This window comes from Plecotus auritus (assembly GCF_963455305.1).
Source record: "Plecotus auritus genome assembly, chromosome: 1".
Taxonomy (NCBI): Eukaryota; Metazoa; Chordata; class Mammalia; order Chiroptera; family Vespertilionidae; genus Plecotus; species Plecotus auritus.
This window is the reverse complement of record NC_137770.1, coordinates 71,529,565-71,552,794: the sequence shown is the minus strand read 5'-3', so window position 1 is coordinate 71,552,794 and position 23,230 is coordinate 71,529,565. Positions and strand designations below refer to the sequence as shown.

General features: G+C 43.4%; 1 protein-coding gene across 1 annotated transcript in view; it reads right to left on the bottom strand.

The window, feature by feature from the left end:
- Window positions 1-19,212, bottom strand: part of EHD4 (EH domain containing 4) — a 91,979-nt gene extending 72,767 nt beyond the window's left edge. Inside the window, exons 1-2 of the mRNA XM_080667881.1 lie at window positions 18,813-19,212; window positions 4,291-4,467 (exon numbers count right to left, since the gene is read on the bottom strand). Of these exons, the coding sequence (XP_080524007.1) occupies window positions 4,291-4,467; window positions 18,813-19,048 (413 nt within the window). The 5' untranslated portion in view covers window positions 19,049-19,212. The remainder of the gene's footprint in view (window positions 1-4,290; window positions 4,468-18,812) is intronic.
- Window positions 19,213-23,230: the final 4,018 nt, after the last annotated feature.

Genomic DNA, 23,230 nt, shown 5'->3' with positions numbered 1-23,230 from the left:
GGTAGGCCTGTAATGCTATGAACTTCCCTCAGGACTGCTTTCTCTGTGTCCCATAGATTTTGTGTTCTTGTGTGTTCAATTTCATTTATTTTCAGAAAGTTTTTGATTTCTTCCTTGATCTAATTGGTAACCCATTCATTGCTTAATCACATACTATTTAGCCTCCATGTGTTTGAATGTTTTTGATTTTTTTTATTGTAGTTGATTTCTAGTTTTGTGCCGTCATGATCCAAGAAGATGCTTGATATGGTTTCAATCTTCTTGAACTTACAAAGACTTGTTTTGTGCTCTAACATGTAGCATAGCACACACACAAAAACCAATTAATGCCTCAAATAATAATTATTTTTTTTTTTTTTGCTGGTGAATCAGCAGTGATGTTCGCAAGAGTCTATTTCCCTTCATCTCTGCAGCTAAATTAGATGGTAGAACCAGCATGTGTCTGGAATGACATTGTACACTTGTATTAAGTCAGTTTCTTTTAATTCACAATGATACTAAATGACTATGTACTACTCATAATCTAAAAAGAGTCTATTTAGTAAAGCCTCTTTAATTACAAACATAGAGGTAACAAATAAGAGTGTAAGTCCAAAAATACCCATATGTATTCTACTATTGCTAAATTATTACACAAATGTAAGACAATATTTTTTTATCATCACCATCATAAGGCCTAGCTAAAATAACAGGTGCACTAAAAGTACTATTCAGATTCCTTCCATTTAAAAGGAAGTTTCAAAATTTAATCCCTAAGGCTAATGATTAAAGTTATTTTTTAAAGAAATTGAGGCAATGAAGAAGTAAATGAGATTAAGAATGTGTTCTCTGGAAGACTACAATTTAAAATTATACTATATGCTAAATTTAAAACAATGTCTGTAGCTATCTGAATTTGAAAAACAGATTAATATTTTTAGAAAAGTAGATTGAGGGGAAAACATAACATCCAATTCAAAAGCAGACTGCAGGGGGAAATGTCAGAAGCTAATTCCTGACACTTGTTGAACTGACCAAAATACTCTGGTGTCTGTCTCTCAGGCTCACGGCCTCAGGGTGCTGTTGGTATGTCCATCTCCTCTTCTGTGAAGTGGAACTGCCTCCTGATAACAGACTCTGTAACCTCAATAACCATGGAGCAACTCCGAGATAGGCCCGCCTATGGAATTCCTCTCGGAAGTACAGTTGCAGAAAGTCACGCTAAAGTCGTTTCCATATAATTCTTTTTGTTCTAGACTCAACTCCTGCTTTTATCGCTCAATTATGGAATTTCTATCATTTGAAGCTGCGCTTTTGGGAATTTGTCTTCATTTCTCAAAAATGCACTGTAGACTCCCTGTTACTTTCTTAGGAACCGGCCTTGGAGGTTGAGACTTAGGCTCCACTGGTTTGTTTAATGCTTTGAGGCTGGTGTCACACTCCAGGCGTTATCTGGTACGACCAGGGGAAGTACTAAACTCTTTTAAAGATGCTGCTGGAGGCAGATGCCCAAGCCAACGCCCTATAAGGAGGGGGCCAGGCCAATGGTACTTGTCCCATGGGTGACTGGTGGTTGCTCAGTGGGAGAAGGGAGTTCTCCACAGCAGGCAGATGAATCTCTTCTATGTGGTATTGTACTCTGACCTCATTCCCAGAAAGTATACTATGTAAAAAGAAGTTTGCCTGCCTTTAGACCGAACCTGCTGATATTCCCACAGGGATGCTAAAATGACGTACACACATTTGAGCGCCCTACACTAACTGACTCTCTTACATAAGTCCTGGGGTGAAACAGCAGCATTTTCATCATTGCTGGTGGGTTATGTTAAGAACAGCTTTAAAAGTCAGATAGGGGGGCAGTAGGCAATGATTCTTAGTGTAAACATTATATCATCGGGCAGCTCAGTATAATGTCACTAGCAGGACTCTGGGCCAGATGGCCTTGGTTCCAATCCCAGCACTGCCACTTAGCTGAGTGATCCTGTAGAGGTTAAATCAATCTCTCTACGCATCAGTTTTCCTCTCTATGTTAGGGATGATAGTAGCACCTAGTCACAGGGTTTTTGTGAGGACATTTAGAGCTAATATAAAGTTAGAACAGTATCTGATACAGTAAATACCATATAATTATTTGCCATTATTTTTCTATGTAGTCTGAATTCAATTAACATTTGCTTATATAATGCATGGATTATTTTCAGCAAGTTTTCGATTCTGAGATAATGAACCTTGCTATTCAAAATCTTTCCTAAATGCTTTGTTTTCATACTCATCTGATAAATGTTTGGGATTTGAAAAAAGGAAACCTGTTGGGAAAGTAAATCACCTGCCAAAATTAAGCCCAAAACCACTCTTTTTGGTTTTTCTCTTGTGAAAATGGACTTCACAAAATGGGAACTTGAAAAAAGTCACAGCTTCTTTCTTTTTTAAGCCTTTGTCAGGCAAAAGAGAGTAAGACTGAGTGCAGTGGTAATGAAACCACAGGACCTCAGGAGGCCGTCCATAGAGAAGGAAGGGTGCTGTGCCCTGCACTTCCTTTCAGGGCCAGTCTTGGGACAGGAAGCCTGGCTACTGCCTTCCCCATGACCACAGCTTCCCGGGAGGCCCAGATGGGGGAGCTTCTTGTCCCACTTCCCCTCAAGTGTAGTTTACTCCTTCCCACCCCTTCCCAAGAGACCCTCTGTTGTTCCCCACCTGGGCTCGACCCCTATTTCTCCCACCAGAAGACGCTCTGGAGTTCAGGAATAAACTGAGTTCACTGCTAGCAACAAGATGACATCTCTCTGTGCTCCAGCTATGCCATCGGCACCTTTCTATTTATCCTGCTGCAGCGCTCTCCCCTGCCACTTGGATGCTTTCGTTGATCTCCATAGCAGCATAAAAAAGCCCTTAACGGAGAGTATGGGTCCCTAGAGAGTTCAGGTTTCCACAAAAGGCACCTGTGGAGGTTGCCTGGACCACTGTGGGCAGAGCCATTGCACAGCTCCCAGGCACATCATTCATTCTATAATCCTCATGAATGGCGCCCCCTGGAATTGTGCAACGAGATGTCTCAGCCTCTGGGAGGACAGCAGTCCGCTGGGAAGATACATTCCTATTTTTAAAAACCAGCTAAAAAGAAGAAGTGCAGTTCAAGTCTCTTGTCTGTCAGCTCTAGTTCCACCTCTCCCTAAAGGGGTATGGATGATTCCCAACTTGTCCTTGAACCTCCCATAGCCTACTCCCTCAAACCAACCAGTCTAAAGCAGTAAACTCATAAGAGAAGGGGTGAGGAGAGAGGGGAATGATAGGGAAAAAGAAAGAGAACTGTTAAAAAAAAAACACAAAAAAAAACCCTGCTAGGAGTGGCCATGAGGAGTGAGGGGGCGGGGAAGGTAGGAGCAGATCACATCTGAGAGGGCAGAGCTGCCTCCGGGAGAACCTGCTGGCTATTCTCTGCCCTCTCACCCATTTCATGGGGAACTCTGGTGAAAGGTGACGGGGATCTCCAGTGAAGACAGTACTTCGGCTATCCTACAACTTCACATCTATAAAATAATGCCATGTATAAAAATTAACTTTTTGTGTTGTTTTGGCTCTATTTCCCCTGCTCTGTTCTAATAAAGAAGGAAGCAGCTCACAGCATGGGAGTGAGAAGCATAAGGGGTAGCCAGGGAGAGGAGGTGGCCTGTCCTGCAATAATCCACAGACTAAATCTGGGGTCAGGTGTACCTTAGGGTCCTCTGGGCTCAGCTCTGCTCGGGAGGCCCCGGCATACTCGGCCTGAGCAGTGGCCCTCCAGCCAGCGACGGGGAGCTCACACCTCACAAGGCAACTTGATCAATTCTATGCAGCTCAAACTATTAGAAATTTGTTCCTTATACTGTGCGGCCTTATAATGTCCAATCCTGGGCCTTAGTTTTGCTCTCTGATGTCACCCAGAATAGGTGAAATGATCATTTTATTTAAAAATCTTTCAAATATATTTTAAAATTGATTTTAGAGAGAGGGGGGGGGGAAGGGAGAGAGGGAGTGAGAAAGAGAGTAACATTGATTTGTTGTTCCACTTATTTATGCATTCATTGGTTGATTCTTATATGTGCCCTGACCATGGACTGAACCCGCAATCTTGGCACATCAGGACGACACCCTAACCAACTGAGCTACTGGGCCAGGGCAAGTTTCAAACATTTGAATACCAAAAGCATATTTTCTATAATGTCTCTCTTCTAGAACAGACATGTTCAGTTCTGTTTTTGAACCTCTACATGCAAGAATTCAAAGAAACGTTTTAAATAACCTGCCCAAAGGTGGCAGTCTGCTGGTCCTTACCGATTCAGGAAAGCATTTCCAAAGCGACCAAGCTTTCGAAATGGCTTTTTGGGGTCCACAACTAAAGCATTCCCTGGGGTGCTGCCCTCGTTCTCCCCATACATCACAGCGATGAAGGAATCGGTGGTGGGCTCTGGACCAATCCTCATGCCAGGGAAATCTTGCTCCAGTAAGTATCTGGGAGAGGGGGGGAAAGAAATAGCATGTTGTCACAAAGCAAACCGTCAGAAAGCTTTCTGGGTCTACCAGTTTTTAACATAACCATTTAAAACCTAGAAATATACCCTCCCTCCCCCGAAAAGGAGCATGATTTATTCTTTTGCTAATAATGATTTTTCAAAGCTTAAAACAGACAGACCTATCTCCCCCCACCTCCCCAGTGTAAGAAGCCAGTGAACGAGGTCGGACATCTTGCTGACCGATTAGGCCTTCTAATGCACCTCTGCTCAGCACAGCAATTCGTGGTGCAACAGACACCACCCCAGAACAGCGTACCTAGGCAGCTCCTATGTATCCTGGAAGACCCTGCTCAGACCCACCTCCTTTAGGGAAGTGTCCCTGTCCATCCAGCATGTTGGGGACACCTCCTCTGTGGGCCCGGCACCCTGTGCCTTGGCCATCATGGTGCTCACCATGGGTACTGTACTTCTTTGCTTGTTGTCCCTTGCAGACAGGCCCATGTCTGTGGCCAGATGCATAGCCCAGCACCCATCACTGTGCCTGCCCACAGAGGGCACTCCATGTAGTGAAGGAAATAATGAACCATCTCCTTCCTGTCACTGACAGTCTATGAGGCTGGCACATCCTCCTTTGTGCATTTTACAGCTCCCTTGGGCTCCTGAAGGCTGTAGCCATTGAAGAACATTTCCAAATAATTCAGTAGTAACAGAGGCTGCTATGGAGGATGGGGGTGAAAGAGGGGAACTGAGATTAGATATCACCAGGGTCGTCGGTAGCCCTTTGTGCAAATTGGGAAAAGGTGCCCTTTCCTCTAGGCCAGTGGTTCTCAACCTTTCTAATGCCGCGACCCTTTAATACAGTTCCTCATGTTGTGGTGACCCCCAACCATAAAATTATTTTCGTTGCTACTTCATAACTGTAATTCTGCTACTGTTATGAATCATAATGTAAATATCTGTGCTTTCCGATGGTCTTAGGCTCTACAGCAGCGGTTCTCAACCTGTGGGTCGCGAAAGAAAAACTGTGTTCTCTTTCCCATAGCTCTTATTCCCTCTATCATAATATAAAATGTACTTACTTATTATTTTATGGTTTATTCCCTATCTCCCCCTGACAGAGTATAAGCCACAGGAAAGCGGGCCTTTTGTCTTTCCTTTTCACTAATGCTTCCCACGTGTTGGAGCCATCTCTGGCACATGGTTGAGATAGTCAATAAATACCCATTGACAAAGTAGCCTCTCCAGTCTGTCTGATGCCCCCACCTCTCTCTCTCTCTCTCATTTCCCTGCTCATAGCACAAATCAGTATCTGAAATTATGCTACTGTTTGCATGTCACTGTCCCAGATGTTAGGAGCATATTGAAAGAGAGGACCCTTGTCTGTCTGGCTCACCATGGTCTCCCAGCATCGAATAGTGTATGGCACATGGTAAGAGCTGTGGACTCTGACTTTCTCTGAGCCCTCAACCAGGCCGTCATCAGGCTCTGGCCTCCCTCCCTCACTTCTCTGCCTCCTCATCACACCTCATTTGGACTCTGGTCACTCCATACTTCCCATACTTCCTCTCCCCCATTTGCCCTTGAAGATCAGATTCTTTTTCTAAAGCACCACTCTAATAGCCCAGTCCTTCCCAGATAACTTCTATTCAGGAACCCCCACAAGCCACCCTTTGCAGTCTGGGCTCTTGCTCCCCCCCTACAGGGGGCCTTTTGTTCTCCTCTTGATCAGTCTCTTCTAGGCCCAAAATTCCTGCCCCCATCTTCCCTCACTCCATTTCCTCTCTGGTGGGGAATCATGTCTCATGATCTCTAGCATCTATCCTACCCACTCTTTAAGCCACTTCACTGCCTCCTTTGTGGCAGTTCTCCCTGATCATTCCAGGACCTTGTTTTGGTCACGCCCTGCCTCACTTTCTCCTGTGAACTCTTCATGGAACACGTAGTATTGGTGTTATTGGTGGGCCTATTTCCTCTCTTCTGATAGGCTGCCTTTTCCTGCAGGGCACATTCCACACACACAGAACTCTAGAGCCCCAAAGTCTCTTAGGAACCACTTGGTTCAACCCCATATCTGTACATGTGAAGAGACTGGAGGTGAGGGCAGGAACGTGACTTGTTGCTGGTGAAACTCGCCCATGGCCCTGCAGGACTGGAGCCTGGGGCTCCTCCATCCTGGGTGGAGGCATTTGCGGTAGGCTCAGCCTCACAGCCTTGGGGGTCCCTCTAGCTTCTGTCCCCCTAAGTAGAACCTGTCAGATACATGAGTTAAGATATGCCATGCTAAGCTGATTGCCCAGCAGAGATTTACTATGGTGATGGTGAAACTCAGATACACTTATGTCACACTGTTGGGCAGGCAGGCACATGCCACATGCAGGAAGAGAACTAAGAACACCCAGGACACAGGATCTGACATGAGCCAAGTGAGAATGAAGTGAGATGAGGTTCAAAACCAGTAACCTTGAAAGGAAGAGTCTGAGAGAACTCTGAGGTGTGATGTACAAAAACAGGTTCCCCACACAGCCCCACGCACGAGGATGATCAACTGTGTTAAGCTTTTTCTTTTTTGGCAGCTCGGAGGCTTTCCCAAAGCCACAGGTTCCAGGGACTTTGTGGGGTTATCTGCAATAACAAGAATTCAAAAGAACAGGAGGCCACAGGAAGCCTACAGAAAAGAGTCCACCACAGCTCAGAGCAGCTATCCCCTCACAGGCATCCTGTGCGTTAGGCTGGGTTTCTGTCCCTGGCTCCACCTCGCTCTCCTTTTCCTGAGTTCTCAGAGAAGCTGCCAATTCCAATGGTGATTGCTCCCTGAATCTTGAGCCAAGCCACCAATGTAAAAAGGGACAGACATTTGGATTCCAAGAAGCTGGGCAGAAGGGGTGGTGGGAGGACAGGAGTGTCGACACCTCCTTGTCCTGGTCTACTGAGGGCCACGGTTCAGCCTCGCCCAGGTGGCTCCTGGGCACACTGGCTGCCACGTTCAGCCTAGGCTCACAGAGCTGCTTTCATGCCAGGGGACGTGTGGACAGTGTCTTCCTTCTTCCACTGCTTAGGCTAGACTTGTTTTTAACTTCATAGGAAAAAAGCATCATGTGACAAAAAGAAAAAATCTTCAGAAAATGGAAAATCCCTCAACATACCCAAGCACCCACCATCCTCTCAAAGATGGGCATAAGAATGACTAAAATACAAATGAACAAACAAACTATAAGAGGCACATTATTCCAAAATTCCAGCTGCAAATTTTGTCTCTCCTGAGTATTCATCCATGCATTCTTAAACTTATTCCATTCTAAGTACCTTTGGGTAAATACTATTTTTATCCCCATTGTACAGATGAGAAAACTAGAGCTCAAATAGATGAAGTGGTTTATAAGAGCCTAGGATTTCTACTAGTCCTGTGGGAACATTACCTGCCCTAAGTCGGAGCCTGAGACGCTGAGTCAGGCTCCCATAGGAGCGTTTATAGGAACACATTCTATGAATCATAACACACATACAAACCTAAGACTTGTTAGCAGTATTCAATAATTAAGCAAGCACTCTAAAAAGTATTATGACACCTATATTTGGGGTATATTATGAGCATTAATTTAAAATTCTCAAAAAGTCTAGAGAAATAGCTTGTGTAATGATGAGATTTTAAAAGATGTTTGTGCCTACACTGGCCTCTGTGTGTACACTAGAGAGTGCAAGTCATTGACATGGCCTAGGACTTTTTAAAAAGAGCATTAAACTAACCCCAACAATCATTTTATTCCTTTGGGTATTACTAAGGTTTTTTTTTTGTTGTTGTTTTTTTGTGTTTTTTTTTTTAAATATATATTTTATTGATTTTTTACAGAGAGGAAGGAAGAGGGATAGATAGTCAGAAACATCGATGAGAGAGAAACATCGATCAGCTGCCTCCTGCACACCTCCCACTGGGGATGTGCCCGCAACCAAGCTACATGCCCTTGACCGGAATCGAACCTGGGACCCTTCAGTCCGCAGGCTGACGCTCTATTCACTGAGCCAAACCGGTTTTGGCGGGTATTACTAAGGTTTTAAACCACACAGATGTGAAAGAAATATATAAAGTACAACTTTTGAGTTCTGTGAAACATTTTATTTCCTTATTTTTAAATACATGGCTATGAGTTTAAATAATTTCGATTTATAATAAGTGTTAGAGAGTTTTACATGAGGTATTTATTGATAATACTTGACCCACTGTTTCACTAGGAGAGAGAATGAAAAGGAAGGGTCAGTCCTTCAACTCTGATTTGTCTGAAATCTGGAAATGATGTTTTTAAAACAGTTTCCTTTGTTTATCCTCATGTTTAATCCCAAGAAATGGAAGTGGGAGGAGAATCAAACCTTTACTATTACAACTGTCTTATAAAATGGTCCCAAATATGTAAGTTAGTACTACCACCAACTCTACTGCTAGACACCACCAAATAACAAATAATTATGAAATGATGTTGAACAGTTTATAAGGCTTTTCACATGTTTTAGCACTTCACCCTCACTGTTGCTGGAGCAGGTATTCTTATTCCTAGCTTATAGAAAACTGTGCTATGACAAGTTAAGTAGATTGCATAAGACCACATTAGTAGTACAAGATAATGACCACTTTTAATATTTTGAAATATTTCTATCCATTTTTTGCACATATATTTTTAAAAATAAAATTGGGATCAAAGCATTTAAACAAGTTTGTACTTGATTCTCACCATTAGTTTTTCCTTATACCATTAAAAATGCTTTGTAAACAATTTTTAATGGCTGCATACTGTTCTAAGGTGAATATGTATCAACTTAGTTTACCATTTCCTAACTGTTGGGTATTTATTTATTTATTTATTTATTTATTTTTTTAATTTAATTTTATTTTTTAAATATATTTTATTGATATTTTACATAGAGGAAGGGAGAGGGATAGAGAGTTAGAAACATCGATGAGAGAGAAACATCGATCAGCTACCTCCTGCACTCAGGAGGATGTGCCCGCAACTAAGGTACATGCCCTTGACCGGAATCGAACCCAGGACCCTTCAGTCTGCAGGCCAACGCTCTATCCACTGAGCCAAAACGGTTTTGGCATAACTGTTGGGTATTTAAATAGCTTCCCATTTCTTACTAGTATAAATAATGCTGAGATAAATATCCCTGAACAAATATTTCACCTACTTTAAAATTTTAATCTTCTCTGAGATATTAAAAAACTAAGTCAGAATGAGCTTCACTTGCATTTTAAAACTGCATGTCTTCTTTAAGTGTGAAACCTTTTATTTTCATTTTTGTTTTTCCCTTAATTAAATCATTGACATATTATCACCAGGAATGCTAATTCAGAATACATCATATTTGAAACTGCCGACCTACTAAGGGAATGTTATCCTGTTGTACCAAGAAACTGGAATTTGCTGGGTAAAGCCTTTTCACATCTCTATTTATCCTGCTAAGAATGGAAGTTAAACTACTGAGCTGTTCTTAAAGCACACTGCTGTCTAACACAAGCTGTTCCGTGTAGCTGCTCCACTCCACCTTCCATGCTGTTCTGGAAGGAGGGTGGAAGAATGGGAAAAGAAGAAGAAAGGGAGAAAAGTTTACTGGAATCAAAGGCAACATGCCTTCCAATTACTTACAGCCTTGTTTATTTTCCCAGTCATTCATTCAATTGCGCATGCAATGAAGATCTATTGTGTTTTCTGTTATGACTTGTAAGTTATGAATCTTACAATAGACTTTAAATTGACCTTGAAGCACTGTAAGCTTCATGAGGAGGCTACAGAACACAGCATTTCCCAGAGTTACTTGACTAGAGAACCATTTTTTCCTTTGAACATCTATTTACAACCTCCCAGAATTGCATTCCACAGAACATAGGTTGAAGTAAGAAGTAAAAAGTGAAAAGGCATTTTTGTTTTGTTCTGTTAATCCTCACCAGAGGATATTTTTTTCCATTAATTTTTTTGGAGAGAGTGGAGGAGAGGGAGAGAGACAGGGAGAGCAGATGCCTCTCCTTAGGCTTCTGAAACACCAGCTGCTGCCCCTCTATGGCCCCCTTCCATCAACATTTAACTCGTGCTCATCTTGAACCAAACCTCTGGAATGCCTGTGACCAGGGCACGGTTCCTCCCCTTCAGTGCCCAACTGCTGAGAGTTTTCTATATTTGATGTCTCACCTCCCACGCATTCCTCGACCCATCACCACCTGGGTTTTATCACCACCACTTACTGACATGGCTCTTGCGAAGGTCACCCTGATTCATGACGGCTAATCCACTGCTTCTATTTTCATCCTTTCCCGGACGCAGCTGACTTTGCTGACCACCGTTCTCCTCTTTTCCCTGGCTTTTGTGGGGAGTGTCTGCTGTTTCACCTGTCCAGTATCCATTTCCCCTTTTTGATAACAACACTCTGAGGAGGCACCTCACCCCACTCTGACTCTACATAGTTTGGGGTTGACTACCCTGCTCCAGGCAGGGGTTATTTCATTCCCCTGGGCTCCAGGGAGTGGCTCAGGGATGGCATTGGCCAAAGTTGAACTACTAAGACTCAAACCTGAGATTTCTGCTAAACTGTTGGGGAAGAGATTCTCTTCTTTCCCACTGGGGTTGCTGAGCTGACAGAATATGAGTCTGGAATTGGAGACAGCCACCTGCCCACTCCATGAGGGGCAACTGACTGAGAAGGAGTCAACATGAGGGAGGCAGCAAAGCTGAGTCCTCAGCTGATTGTGCCACTTGGGGTCCTAGGCCAGGTCTGAAGCCAATACAACTGGTCTTATCAGTTTCATGAGAAAATCTGTGTATATATATATATATTTTTTACTTAAGCCTTTTATAATTGAATGTCTGTCACTTGCAACCATTAGAGCCCTAAGATGGCTCCAAGCCACATCTTCCCCTGACATAACTCCACCTCTTCACTGACTTTTTCCAAGTGTCTCCACAAGCTCCTTTTCCTCTCACTCCAGATCCATATGTCTGATCCCTCATGGACTCTATACCTGTGCCCACTTAAACATGAGTTTAAATCTAAGCTTAAAATTATGCCCCACTCTTCCTCTTCTTAGGTCCCCATCTGGATCCTGTTATCCAAGAAACCTGGGCCTCATCTTTGACACCTTCTTGCCCTCACCTCCTGGTCTCCTTTGGCTAATTCTCAGTGCTTGGCTTTTAGGTTGTATCCTCGGGGAGGATTTTCTAACCTCCAAGCCTGAATGAAGGATCTCCATTGCACCCTGTGCTTTTAGGGGCACATCCAGAGCCCTAACGGCTTGTGGATTCTTTTCCAAATTCCCCATGAAACTCTAAGCTCTGTGATTAGCCGGGCCCATTCCTGAAATCAATATTATTTGAATAAATGAACAGTAGGTTGTATAGGTGTGATCTTATATGTTGTAAGTATAGTCTATTCTTCTGTAAAAATTAAAATTTCTATATCTCAGGGAGATCTGGAGAGGGCATGGTAGCATGGTATCTGGCACAGGAGACTATGATTTTCAGGGGCTCCAGTGTCTGGATGAGGGTGAGAACCACCAAATTAGCCCATGGTGTTTCTCAAATGGGATTTTTTTTTAAAAAAGTTTTTAAAATTTTATTTATTTTAGAGAGAGAAGAAGGGAAAGAGAAACAGTGATTTGTTTCCACATATCTATGCATTCATTGGTTGATTCTTGTATGTACCCTGACAGGGATTGAATCAGCAACCTTGTTATATGGGACCATGTTCTAATCAACTGAGTACTCAGCCAGGGCTCTAATGGGATCTTTTTAAATGGTGAATCAAGCTACCTCCTGTGAGTGCCTTCACCTCTCTTCTCTTTAATAATGGAGTCTAGAGCTTATCAAAGGAATGAAGTAGAGCTTTGTTCTTGAACACAATCTATTTCTCTCCTTTTTTGAAAACTGGGACATCTGGCTGCTTCCAATTTTCTGATATTTTTCATATTCTTCACAATTTCTTAAAAAACACCAACCATAGACCTTTGAGCACAAGTACACATTTTTCCTATACCATCCTCCCATCCATCTATCCACTCGGGTACTTACTGGGCCTTGCCTGCGCAGGCCCTTGAGAGCACCTCATTCCCAGGGTTTGAACACCCTCTCAATTATGGCTGGGCCCCCTCTACCATCTCTGGATCATTTTCTTTGAGGAAAAGGAGGAAGCAAAATAATAGTGGAGTAGTTCTGCTTTCTGTTCATGTTACAGCAAGAGTCCCAAGCTCACCATGTTTTAGTGGGGCTCCTAGTTCTTCTCAGTTAGGCGGGGAAAGCAGTGGGCCTATGACTTCCTGATTCTTTTTTCTTGTTCTAAATATGCCTATAAAGGCTTTTTAATTGTTGTAGGCATTTCTACCCTCTCAGCCCACTCACTCCAGCTTCTTAGAGCTTGTTCATACTACCCATAAACCTTGTTCGCCCCCTTGCACATGAACCCCCTTTTCCCTATTAACATTATATTTAAATAATATTTAAAGTTTTAATGTACAATTACTTTATCAAGCATTTTATAGTAAAATATCATACCCTGATTTTAGTAACTTGAGTGTTATGCAGAATGAACATATTTATACATTGATAAGAATATGTAGGGGAAAAACCATATAGGGATTGTGTGCCAGCGAATCCCTTTTTTCTCATGTCTACTCCTTAGTTCCTTTTATCCTTGTATTGGTTCTTTTAGCTATTTCCACTTCTTCATTTTTTTTTTTTTTGCCTTGTTTTCTTTCCTGCATCCATTTTTATTTTAAATTATTGCACACAGATGCAGGAATTTCTTGACTGGCATAAATTGCAGAATTGTGGAAGTTAAATAAATCATAGGATGCTCAGTTTTGGAAGACTCAATTGTTTTATATTTTATTGAGATACTAGAGGCCCGGTGCACGAATTCGTGCATGGTTGGGGTCCGGCCAATCAGGGCTGCAGGCAGTTGGCCGGCTGGCCCCAACCCCTGGTTGAACTCCCAGTCGAGGGGACAATTTGCATATTAGCCTTTTATTATATAGGATATTTCACATACCATAAAATTCACCCTTTTAAAGGATATAATTCTGTGGATTTTAGCATATTCACAAAGTTATGCAACTAATACCACTATCTCATTTCAGAACGTTTTCATCACCCCCATAATAAACCTATATCCATTAACAGTCACTCTCTATTCCTTTTGCAGTATAGATATACAATTGTCCTACCATCATTTGTTGAAAATAATATTTCTTCCCCCATTGGATTATCTTGGAACCCTTAGAAAAAAAATGTACCATAGATATATGAGCTTATTTCTGGACTCTCAATTCTACTCAATTGATACATATGTCTAAACTTAAGCCGGTACCACACCCTTGTTTACTATAGCTTCATAGTAAGTTTTAAAATCAGGATGTATGAGAACTCCAGATTTGTTCTTTTTTAAATTGTTTTGGCTATTCTGGATGTCTCACATTTCCAAATGAATTTTAGGATAGGTCTGTCAATTTCTGTAAAGAAAGCAGTTGGAATTTTGGTTGGAATTGCACTGAACCTATAGGTCACTTTGAATAGTATTGCTATTCTAAAAATGTTAAGTCTTCCAAACCACAAACATAGGATGTTTTTCCATTTTTTAAGGTTTTCTTGAATTCCTTTCAACAAAGTTGTATAGTTATTTTATTTTTTTCTGGTTAGACAATCATATATTTTACAGAGTGATCCTCCTGATATTTCAAGTAAAGTTGTATAGTTTTAAATGTGTAAGTTTTACACTACTTTTGTTAAATTTATTCCTAAGTATTTTATTCTTTCATATGCTATTATAAATGGAATTGTTTCTTTTTTTTAAAAATATATTTTATTGATGTTTTACAGAGAGGAAGGGAGAGGGACAGAGAGTTAGAAACATCGATGAGAGAGAAACATCAATCAGCTGCCTCCTGCACACCCCCACTGGGGATGAGCTCTCAACCAAGGCACATGCCCTTGACTGGAATCGAACCTGGGGCCCCTCAGTATGCAGGCCGATGCTCTATCCACTGAGCCAAACCAGTTAGGGCTGGAATTGTTTCTTAATTTCATTTTCAGATTATTCATTGCTAGTGTATAGAAATACAATTAATTTTGTATATTGATCTTGTGTCCTGACACTTTGCTGAACTAATTTGTGAGTTTTAAGAGATTTTTTTTAAGGATTTTCCTAAATCTTCAGGACTTTCTAAGATCATATCCTCTATGAACAGAGATAATTTTACTTCTCTCCAATCTACATACCTTCTATTTCTTTTTCTTACCTAACTGTCTTGGTCTCTGACCTTTTAAAGCCTATACAGTTTCTTGAATGACTTCCCTCTTTTCTCCTCATTAGAAATTTTTTTCTGGGAAAACGGGACAGGGTGTAGGAGGAAGAAAACAAGCCAGGCTTTTAAAAATCAAAAGTTGCAACTGTGCCGAAACCGGTTTGGCTCAGTGGATAGAGCGTCGGCCTGCGGACTGAGGGGTCCCGGGTTCGATTCCGGTCAAGGGCATGTACCTTGGTTGCGGGCACATCCCCAGTAGGGGGTGTGCAGGAGGCAGCTGATCGATGTTTCTCTCTCATTGATGTTTCTAGCTCTCTATCCCTCTCCCTTCCTCTCTGTAAAATATCAATAAAATATATTTAAAAAAAAAAAAAAAGTTGCAACTGTGTGGTTTGAATTGATTTTTGGTGAGCCTCGTATCCTCTCAGTAGAAATGTCTTCCTTTACAACACCTGGCCCAGGGATTTTCTGGGGGAAATCTCTGAAATCTGTTTTCCTTGGGTTTGGACACAAGCCTGGCTGAGCCCAACATCCACTCTTCCTTGGCTGTTACGGAGCCTAAGATAACATGGCCATTTTCTTTGTGCCCATCTCTTTTTCTCCTCTGGCCAATTCTTTGCTGGTCAGAGGTAGAGCACCAACAGTTCCTCTCATTGCATCTTCTGTCTTATGGGAGATAAAAACTGTAAGTGAGACAATAGGTTTTTCAACTGCTCAGCTTCTACCCCAAAGAGACTTTGGCAAGTATCGTCATCACACCTGAAGTCTCCTTTCAGGGCAGTTTTGTGATCCATGTGAGGACGGTCCACCAAGTCTTTCCTTCGATTCGTCCTCTTCCTTGCACGTGGGCCCTTCATGGTGATCTCTATGCAGAAGTGAGGGTATTTTTCTTGACACTCAGGCTCTTTATCCACCCACCCAGGAGACCTCTTCATTATAACAAGCCACACACTTAATTTCCTTATTCCTGATGAAGGTCATGGCTCACCATGTTTTAGTGGGGCTCCTAGTTCTTCCCAGTTATGGGGAAAAGGAGGGAAGAGGAAGGTCCCATTACAAGGGTGCGGAATGGCCCTAGCCAGTTTGGTCAGTGGATAGAGCATCGGCCTACAGGCTGAAGGGTCCTGGGTTCAATTCAGGTCAAGGGCACATGCCCGGGTTGTGGGCTCGATCCCAAGTAGGGGGCGTGCAGGAGGCAGCCAATCAATGATTCTCTCTCATCATTGATGTTACTATCTCTCTCCCTTCCTCTCTAAAATCAATTAAAAAAATATATTTAAAAAAAGGTGTGGAATGCACACCAAAGGCCTTGCTAAGTGGCTTTGCAACAAGTTAAGTATCTCTCCATATCAGTGCAGGCTCCATTATCAGTGACCTCTTGGGATATGCAGAAAGCCAGGTGGATAGAATATATAACTATGTAGATAGGTGCACCCCACAGCCAAGTATGAGCTTCTAGTGCTCAGTGGCTAGAAGCAAACAACACAGGCACTGCCCAGCTTCAGAGAAAAGATAGCCATGGATGTAGGCAGAATCCAGGATGGTCAGCACCCTAGGGCAACCTCTCTGCTCCCAGTTACAGTGCAGGTCTCTAGAGGGTAGCTGCCCTTTTGTTGGGGCTTTCCTCCCAGGAACTAAATCTCTTCCTCTTAGCTTCACTCTGAAACCAAACTCAGGTCTCTGGTGCCTCAGCAAGCTTCCGACCACCCTGATTTCCTTCTAACTTCACAGGTCCACTCTATGCCTGCTACCCAATGCCAAAGTCACTTAGGCCAGGAGAGGTCTCAAGAGAAAGTGACTTTCTGATATGGTAACTCCTCCCTCACCCTGAGGTTGCACATGGCTCAGTGCCTACTGAGAAGTGCTCCACTTGGATAGAATCTCCAAGTGTCAGATCTCAAAATTCTTCTTAAAACTATGTTTAGCAATACCACAAAGCTCCTGCAAAATGATGAAGCAGAAAAAAGAGTGAGGAACACTAAAATGAATTAGAAACTAAAAAAAAAAAAAAAAAAAAAGATCAATTCACATTCCTCTGAATTGTGCTCCCCTACTTCAGGCTTGCTTCTTATGCTGTCTATGGGAGCATAGTGAGCCACATCACATCCAGGTGGGTAGAGCATCAAGGGCTCCCTAATCACAAAGGGTATAATAAAGCCCTCGTGGCAGATGGGGAATTGCCTGGGGTGCTGTGAACATGCCACCACTAACGTCTGAGATTACTATAATTATAACAATGCCACCTCTTCATCCCTTATCTCCCACTCTTGTACCACTTGACTAATACTTCATTATCCCATATACTTAAACATTTGTTAGTATTACTAAGACCTTAAATGTATTGTCTTGTCATCTTTCAAGGTACCAGTTACTGTAATATTTCTATGGTTCATTTTGAGCATCTGGGGTGACATATTTAATATTACTTTCAACATATTATAAGCACCAAAAAAGCAATTTTAAAATTATTTTCTTCAGTCTTGCTTCACATTCAAGTTACTGTCTACAACAGCAATTTTCAACCTTTTTTATCTAAAGGCACAAAACCAATTATTAAAATTCTGCACACACCAAACAATATATTGTATTTTTTCCAATCTGACAAAAAATAAAAATAGGTATAATTTTCATTCATTCACACCAGACGGCTATTGTGTCAGCTGTTTCATTTTTTATTTGACAATCTAAGGGAATAGAGGTCAGTGCCCCTGACTAAATAGTCAGGTATTGCATGTTTTAAAAATTCTTGTGCCACACCATTTGAAAATCACTGGTCTAGAACTATATTTCAATATAGTATATTTGCTTGGCTGAATTCATTCACAGAATATCTGTAGGCCTGGACTGAACACATTTCCTGTAGTGACAGCTACTCTATTTGTAGGAACTATTTAGGATTCTGGAATGGAAAAAAAAAGGCCACTACTTAATAGCAATGGCATGCATCCAAATATAGATACAGTTTTCTGAACACCTGTTGAACATCAATGATGAAGAAACTGTTATAATTTCCAAAACCCTGGACCAAAACCTTAAATTATCAGGCACTTTGTTTCAATTGATACAGGATTTAACCCAGGAAAACAAGTTTCCTAACCAAAGAATGGGAAGTCTTAATATGCCAGCTGCTTTAGAAGTAAAATAGCCTCTTCAAAAATCTGTTTCAATGTCAATTATTTCCCATCAAAAGTCACTACCGAGGAAGCTATATTATTTGAACCTTAGGGCATGTACAGTAATTGTTTGCTTTTGGAGACACAGGGCATGACAAATATTTTTAGTTGTCAAGGGTGACCGGGAAGAAATGACCCACCTAAGAAATGGAAACTAAGTATAGTAATATGACACTCCCTCTTAGTTCCACTGGGTGCGGTTTGCTACACGCAGCTTACTTCCTGCGGTAGGATAAAGGCAAGACAGTCCAAGAACTGAATGAAGGTGGCCTCTCTATCCCTACCCCCAACACTGTGGCGGGGGGGTGGGGGTGGGGGGGAGGGTGGCATGCGACCTCAAGGGAAGGAGTCATAGGCAATACGCTCTACTGTTGCCATTCATTCATTCATTCATTCATTCAATAGTTATGCGTTGGGTACTGTGTTAGAGACTGAACTCTCCAACTATGACTAAAAAGCCCTGCTGATACCCCACACCACTGCCCTCATTTCCAGCACTAGGCCTCACTGGCTCATCAAGATGCTGATTATAGCCAGATGGCAGGATAAAGCTAGCCAGAGCAGTGCCTTTCCTTTCCAAGAACAAGGAAGGAGGTTTGAAGTCCGTGAGAACAGGTTCCCAGACCCTCCTGTCGGCGTGAGGACGGCGGGCCCTACTCTGGCGGCCGCGCTCTGGGGCGGGCCTGCGGTCACCACGCTCTGACGCGTAACCTGAGGTCGCGTCGATGCTGGAGGGGGAAGCAGCCGCGAGGGGGTCCGCGAAAGGGGAAGTGGGCGCTGCAGGAAGCCCGTGGGCGGCGGGAGGCTAGCGGCTACACGCGTATGCTAGGGGAAGACCGCCTCCAGCCAGGGGCAAGGGTCCGGGAAGGGCTGCGGAGGGGCGGGGCAGGTTACCTGATGAAGGTGGTCTTGCCCGTGCTGTACTGGCCCACCAGAAGGATCATGGGCTTGTTGTCGAAGTCGGCGTCCTCCAGCGCGGGCGAGTGGAACTCGTGGAAGCGGTACGCCTCCTCCAGCGGCAGCACCTTGCGCAGGTAGAGCGAACGCAGGCCGCCCGTCACCGTCTGCACGGCGTCCGCGCCGCCCGAGCGCTCGCGCCCGCCCGCCTGCCGCCCCATCCAGCTGAACATCCTGCCGCCCGTCCGCGAGCCCACCGTCCGCGAGCCCACCGTCCGCGCCCCGCGCCCGCCCTCTCAGCCCGGCGCCGCGCTGCCACGCCACTCGGGGTCTGACCCTCTGGGCTCGCACTGAACTGCCCAAGCTGCGCTCTCCGCTGCTCGAGCTGGCCCCGCCTGGCGCTCTGGCAGCCAATCTCCGGTCGTTACGTCAGGAGCGCTCGTTCACTATTCAGAAGGGCTCCCTCAAGTCCTTCCTCATTGGGCCGCTGTCAGAGCGGGTGGAGGTGTCAGCCAATGGAGAGGAGGTCCTTAATGAATTACGGATGACGGAGTCCGTGTGGAGGACTGGGGCGGGTAGAGGATCCCCCTCCAGCCGAGTGACGCAGACCCGACATCCAAGGGGCTTTCTGAGTCGCCGGGTCTCCACGTCTGGCCAGGTGGCGTTGGCTTCCGGGCAAATCTGAGCTGGCAAAGTCCCCCAGAAAAAACACATAAACAAAACGCACACAAAACAAACAACCCCGTGAGCCTCCGGAGGCTACTTAGTCTCCTGCAATGTTCACTCATCCCCGCCTTGTAGACGTCGATACTGGAGACAGAAGTTCAGAAAAGTTGACAGGCAGGTTCTTTCTACCCGCTGAAAGGTTATTATGACCTTTATTTTATGGCTGGAGATCTGGACTCACGGACATAATCGACAAAATTTTAAGTAGGGGAAGTAGACTTCAGTCTGCTTCAGACTTCAGTCAACTTTAACAAGCTGCCTCCACTAAATTCTGGATTAAGTGAAGGCCCTTAGTTTTCTTTATTTGATTTTCTGTAAAATTGAAGATTTAGTCATCATCCTCATTAATTACCAATTCCCACATATTTTTTTTTTTTTTTTGCTTTTGTTCCGGCCCTCCAGTCCAGTTTATTTATTTATTTTTTATTTTTTAAATAAATCTTTATTCAGATTATTACAATTGTTTCTCCTTTTTCCCCCCATAGCTCCCCTCCACCCGGTTCCCACCCCACCTTCTGCCCTTACCTCCTCCCCACTGTCCTCATCCATAGGTGTATGATTTTTGTCCAGTCTCTTCCTGAACCCCCATACCCCTTTCCCCCTGAGAATTATCAGTCCACTCCCTTTCTATGCCCCTGATTCTATTATATTCACCGGATTATTCTGTTCCTCAGGTTTTTAATTCACTTGATTTTTAGGTTCACTTGTTGATAGATATGTATTTGTTGTTCATAATTTTTATCTTTACTTTTTTCTTCTTCCTCTTCTTTAAGAATACCTTTCAGCATTTCATATAATACTGGTTTGGTGGTGATGAACTCCTTTAGCTTTTTCTTATCTGTGAAGCTCTTTATCTTCCCTTCAATTCTGAATGATAGCTTTGCTGGGTAGAGTAATCTTGGTTGTAGGTTCTTGCTATTCATCACATTGAAAATTTCTTGCCACTCCCGTCTGGCCTGCATAGTTTCTGTTGAGAAATCAGCTGACAGTCGTATGGGTGCTCCCTTGCAGGTAATTAACTGTTTTTCTCTTGCTGCTTTTAATATTCTCTCTTTGTCTTTTGCTCTTGGCATTTTAATTATGATGTGTCTTGGTGTGGTCCTCTTTGGATTCCTTTTGTTTGGGGTTCTGTGGGCTTCCTGGACTTGTAAGTCTATTTCTTTCACCAGGTGGGGGAAGTTTTCGGTCATTATTTCTTCAAATAGGTTTTCAGTATCTTGCTTTCTCTCTTCTTCTGGCACCCCCATAATTCTGATGTTGGTACGCTTGAAGTTGTCCCAGAGGCTTCTTACACTATCTTCAACTTTTTGGATTTTTTTTTTTCTTTTTGCTTTTTCGGTTGAGTGTTTTTTGCTTCTTTGTATTTCAATTCTTTGACTTGATTCTTGTGTTCCTCTAGTCTGTTGTTGGGTCTCTGTATAATATTTTTTATTTCAGTCAGTGTATGTTTAATTTCTAGTTGGTCCTTTTTCATATCTTTGAGGGTCTCGTTATATTTATCGGCCGTTTCTAGGATATTCTTGAAAAGCCTTATAACTGTGGTTTTGAATTCTATATCCAGTCGTTTGTTTTCCTCCATTTCTTTCGTTTGTGATCTGTTTCTTTGACGCCGCATTTTCACTGCTTCTCTGAGTTGGTAGGGTAAATTTGTGTGCTAGGTTTCCTATATGGCCCAGTGGGTCGGCCTCCCCAGTTAACCTGAGGTGGACACTCTTGGTGCACCCCTTTGTGGACTGTGTGTACAGCCTTGTTGTAATTAAGTCTTTATTGTTGTTGGTATCACTGGGAGGAATTGACCTCCAGGCCAGTTGGCTGTAAGGATTAGCTGTGTCTATGCTGGGAGAAGTTCTGTGCTGGAGACAGCCTTATAGGATTAGACTTGCCAAATTGCAATAGCCTCTGTGCTCAGCTTGGATGGGGTGGAGTCTCAGGGCGGGGCAGACAGTCTTGGCTTCCCGTCAGCCTTGCCCTTTCACGAACTCGTAGACCTCTGCCTTCCCCAGCTCCCGAGTCTCCGCCCGAGAGTCCAGACTCCCCCAACAAGAGCGTGGGTCCCCAGGGGCTCGCCTGGAACCGGGGTTTAGTGCAGTCAGAACTGGGGCCCAGTGCAAACAGGAGCCTCCGACTCCCTTCCACTAGGGAAAGCCTGTGGCAACCTCCACAGCCTTTGTGCGCACTGGCACGCGTGCTCCTTCAGACCTCTGCCTTCCCGGGCTCCCGAGTCTCCGCCCGAGAGTCCAGACTCCCCCCGTAAGAGCGTGGGTCCCCAGAGGCTCGCCCGGAACTGGGGTTCAGTGCCTTCGGGGCTTCCTTCCCCCTTCCGCCAGAGAAAGTCAGCCAGTCTCTCAGCCGCCCTTCCTCTCTGTGCGCACAAAGACCCTTTGCCGTACCTCCAATTCTCTGTGAGCTTTTCTCTTTCCTTCTAGTTGTAGAATTTTCACTCAGCCAGCTTTCCTGTGGTTCTGGATGCTGTCCGTTCTGTCTTTTAGTTGTAGTTTTGAAATTGTTGTGCGAGGCAGCAGTTTAGGTGCTTACCTATGCCGCCATCTTGGTTTCTCCCAATTCCCACATATTGACATGTTACCTCCCAACTGTCCCCTTTTCAAGTTAAAAAACAACATTTACCTAAATTGAAACTGGAAGAAAGAATTAGCCATCACTTTTGGGGTCCTAGGTTACAGTTTTTGAATATTTCTCAATTGTTTTAGAGTATTTCTTAAGCATGATCCATGGACCCACCTGCATAAGAACAACCTGGGGTGCTTGTTAAAATGCAGATGTGTGGTCCTCACCCCAGACCTGCTGAGTTAAAATACTGAGTAGGGATGGAGCTCAACAAGTGCCCCAGGTGATTCTGATGTGCCCTAAATTTGGAAAATATGATGCACAACAGTATTCCTCAAACTTGATAGAAATACAGATTCTGATTCAGTGGGTATGGGGTGGGACCCAAGACTTCCCATTTCTAACAAGCTCCCAGGTGTTGCCAAAGTTGCTTGTCCGTGGACCATATTTTGCGCACCATGGCTGTGGTGAAGAGAGAACAGGACTTGGCACCAAAAGACCTGGGCTTGAATCCTGATTATATAAATTACTTATGGCTACGTGACCTTAAATGCAATGAGTTATCATTCTGCCTCAGTTTCCTTGTTTGTAAAATGGGAACTCTTTTGGAGCTGTTGTGTGAATTAAATATTTAGAGGAAGTTATATGTAACCATGGAAGGAAAAAGAAAGCTAAGGAAAAATGAAGTTAGATATTGGCCTCATGTCAAAATAAAACAAAGATTGAAATGGAAAAATAAAATGAAAACTATAGAACTACTAGAGGAAGGTACAGGTGAAGATTTATAAAATTTTAGAAGGAAAAATTCTAAACAAAGCCAAAGACAGAAATTATGAAAGAAAAGGTTGATAGATTTGTCAACAAAAAAGTAAAAGCTTCAGCTCTAGCCGGTTGCTCAGTGGTTAGAGCACCAGCCCTCGGACTTAAGGGTAGGGTTTGATTCTGGTCAAGGGCATGTACTACAGTTTCAGGCTAGATCCCTGGCCCGCATTGGGGTGTGAGTGGGAGGCAACAAATCGATGTATATCTCTCTCTGTCTCTCCCCCTCCCTTCCATGCTCTCTAAAAATTAATAGAAAATTAAAATTTAATGGAAAAAAAATATCCTCGGCTGAGGATTAAGAA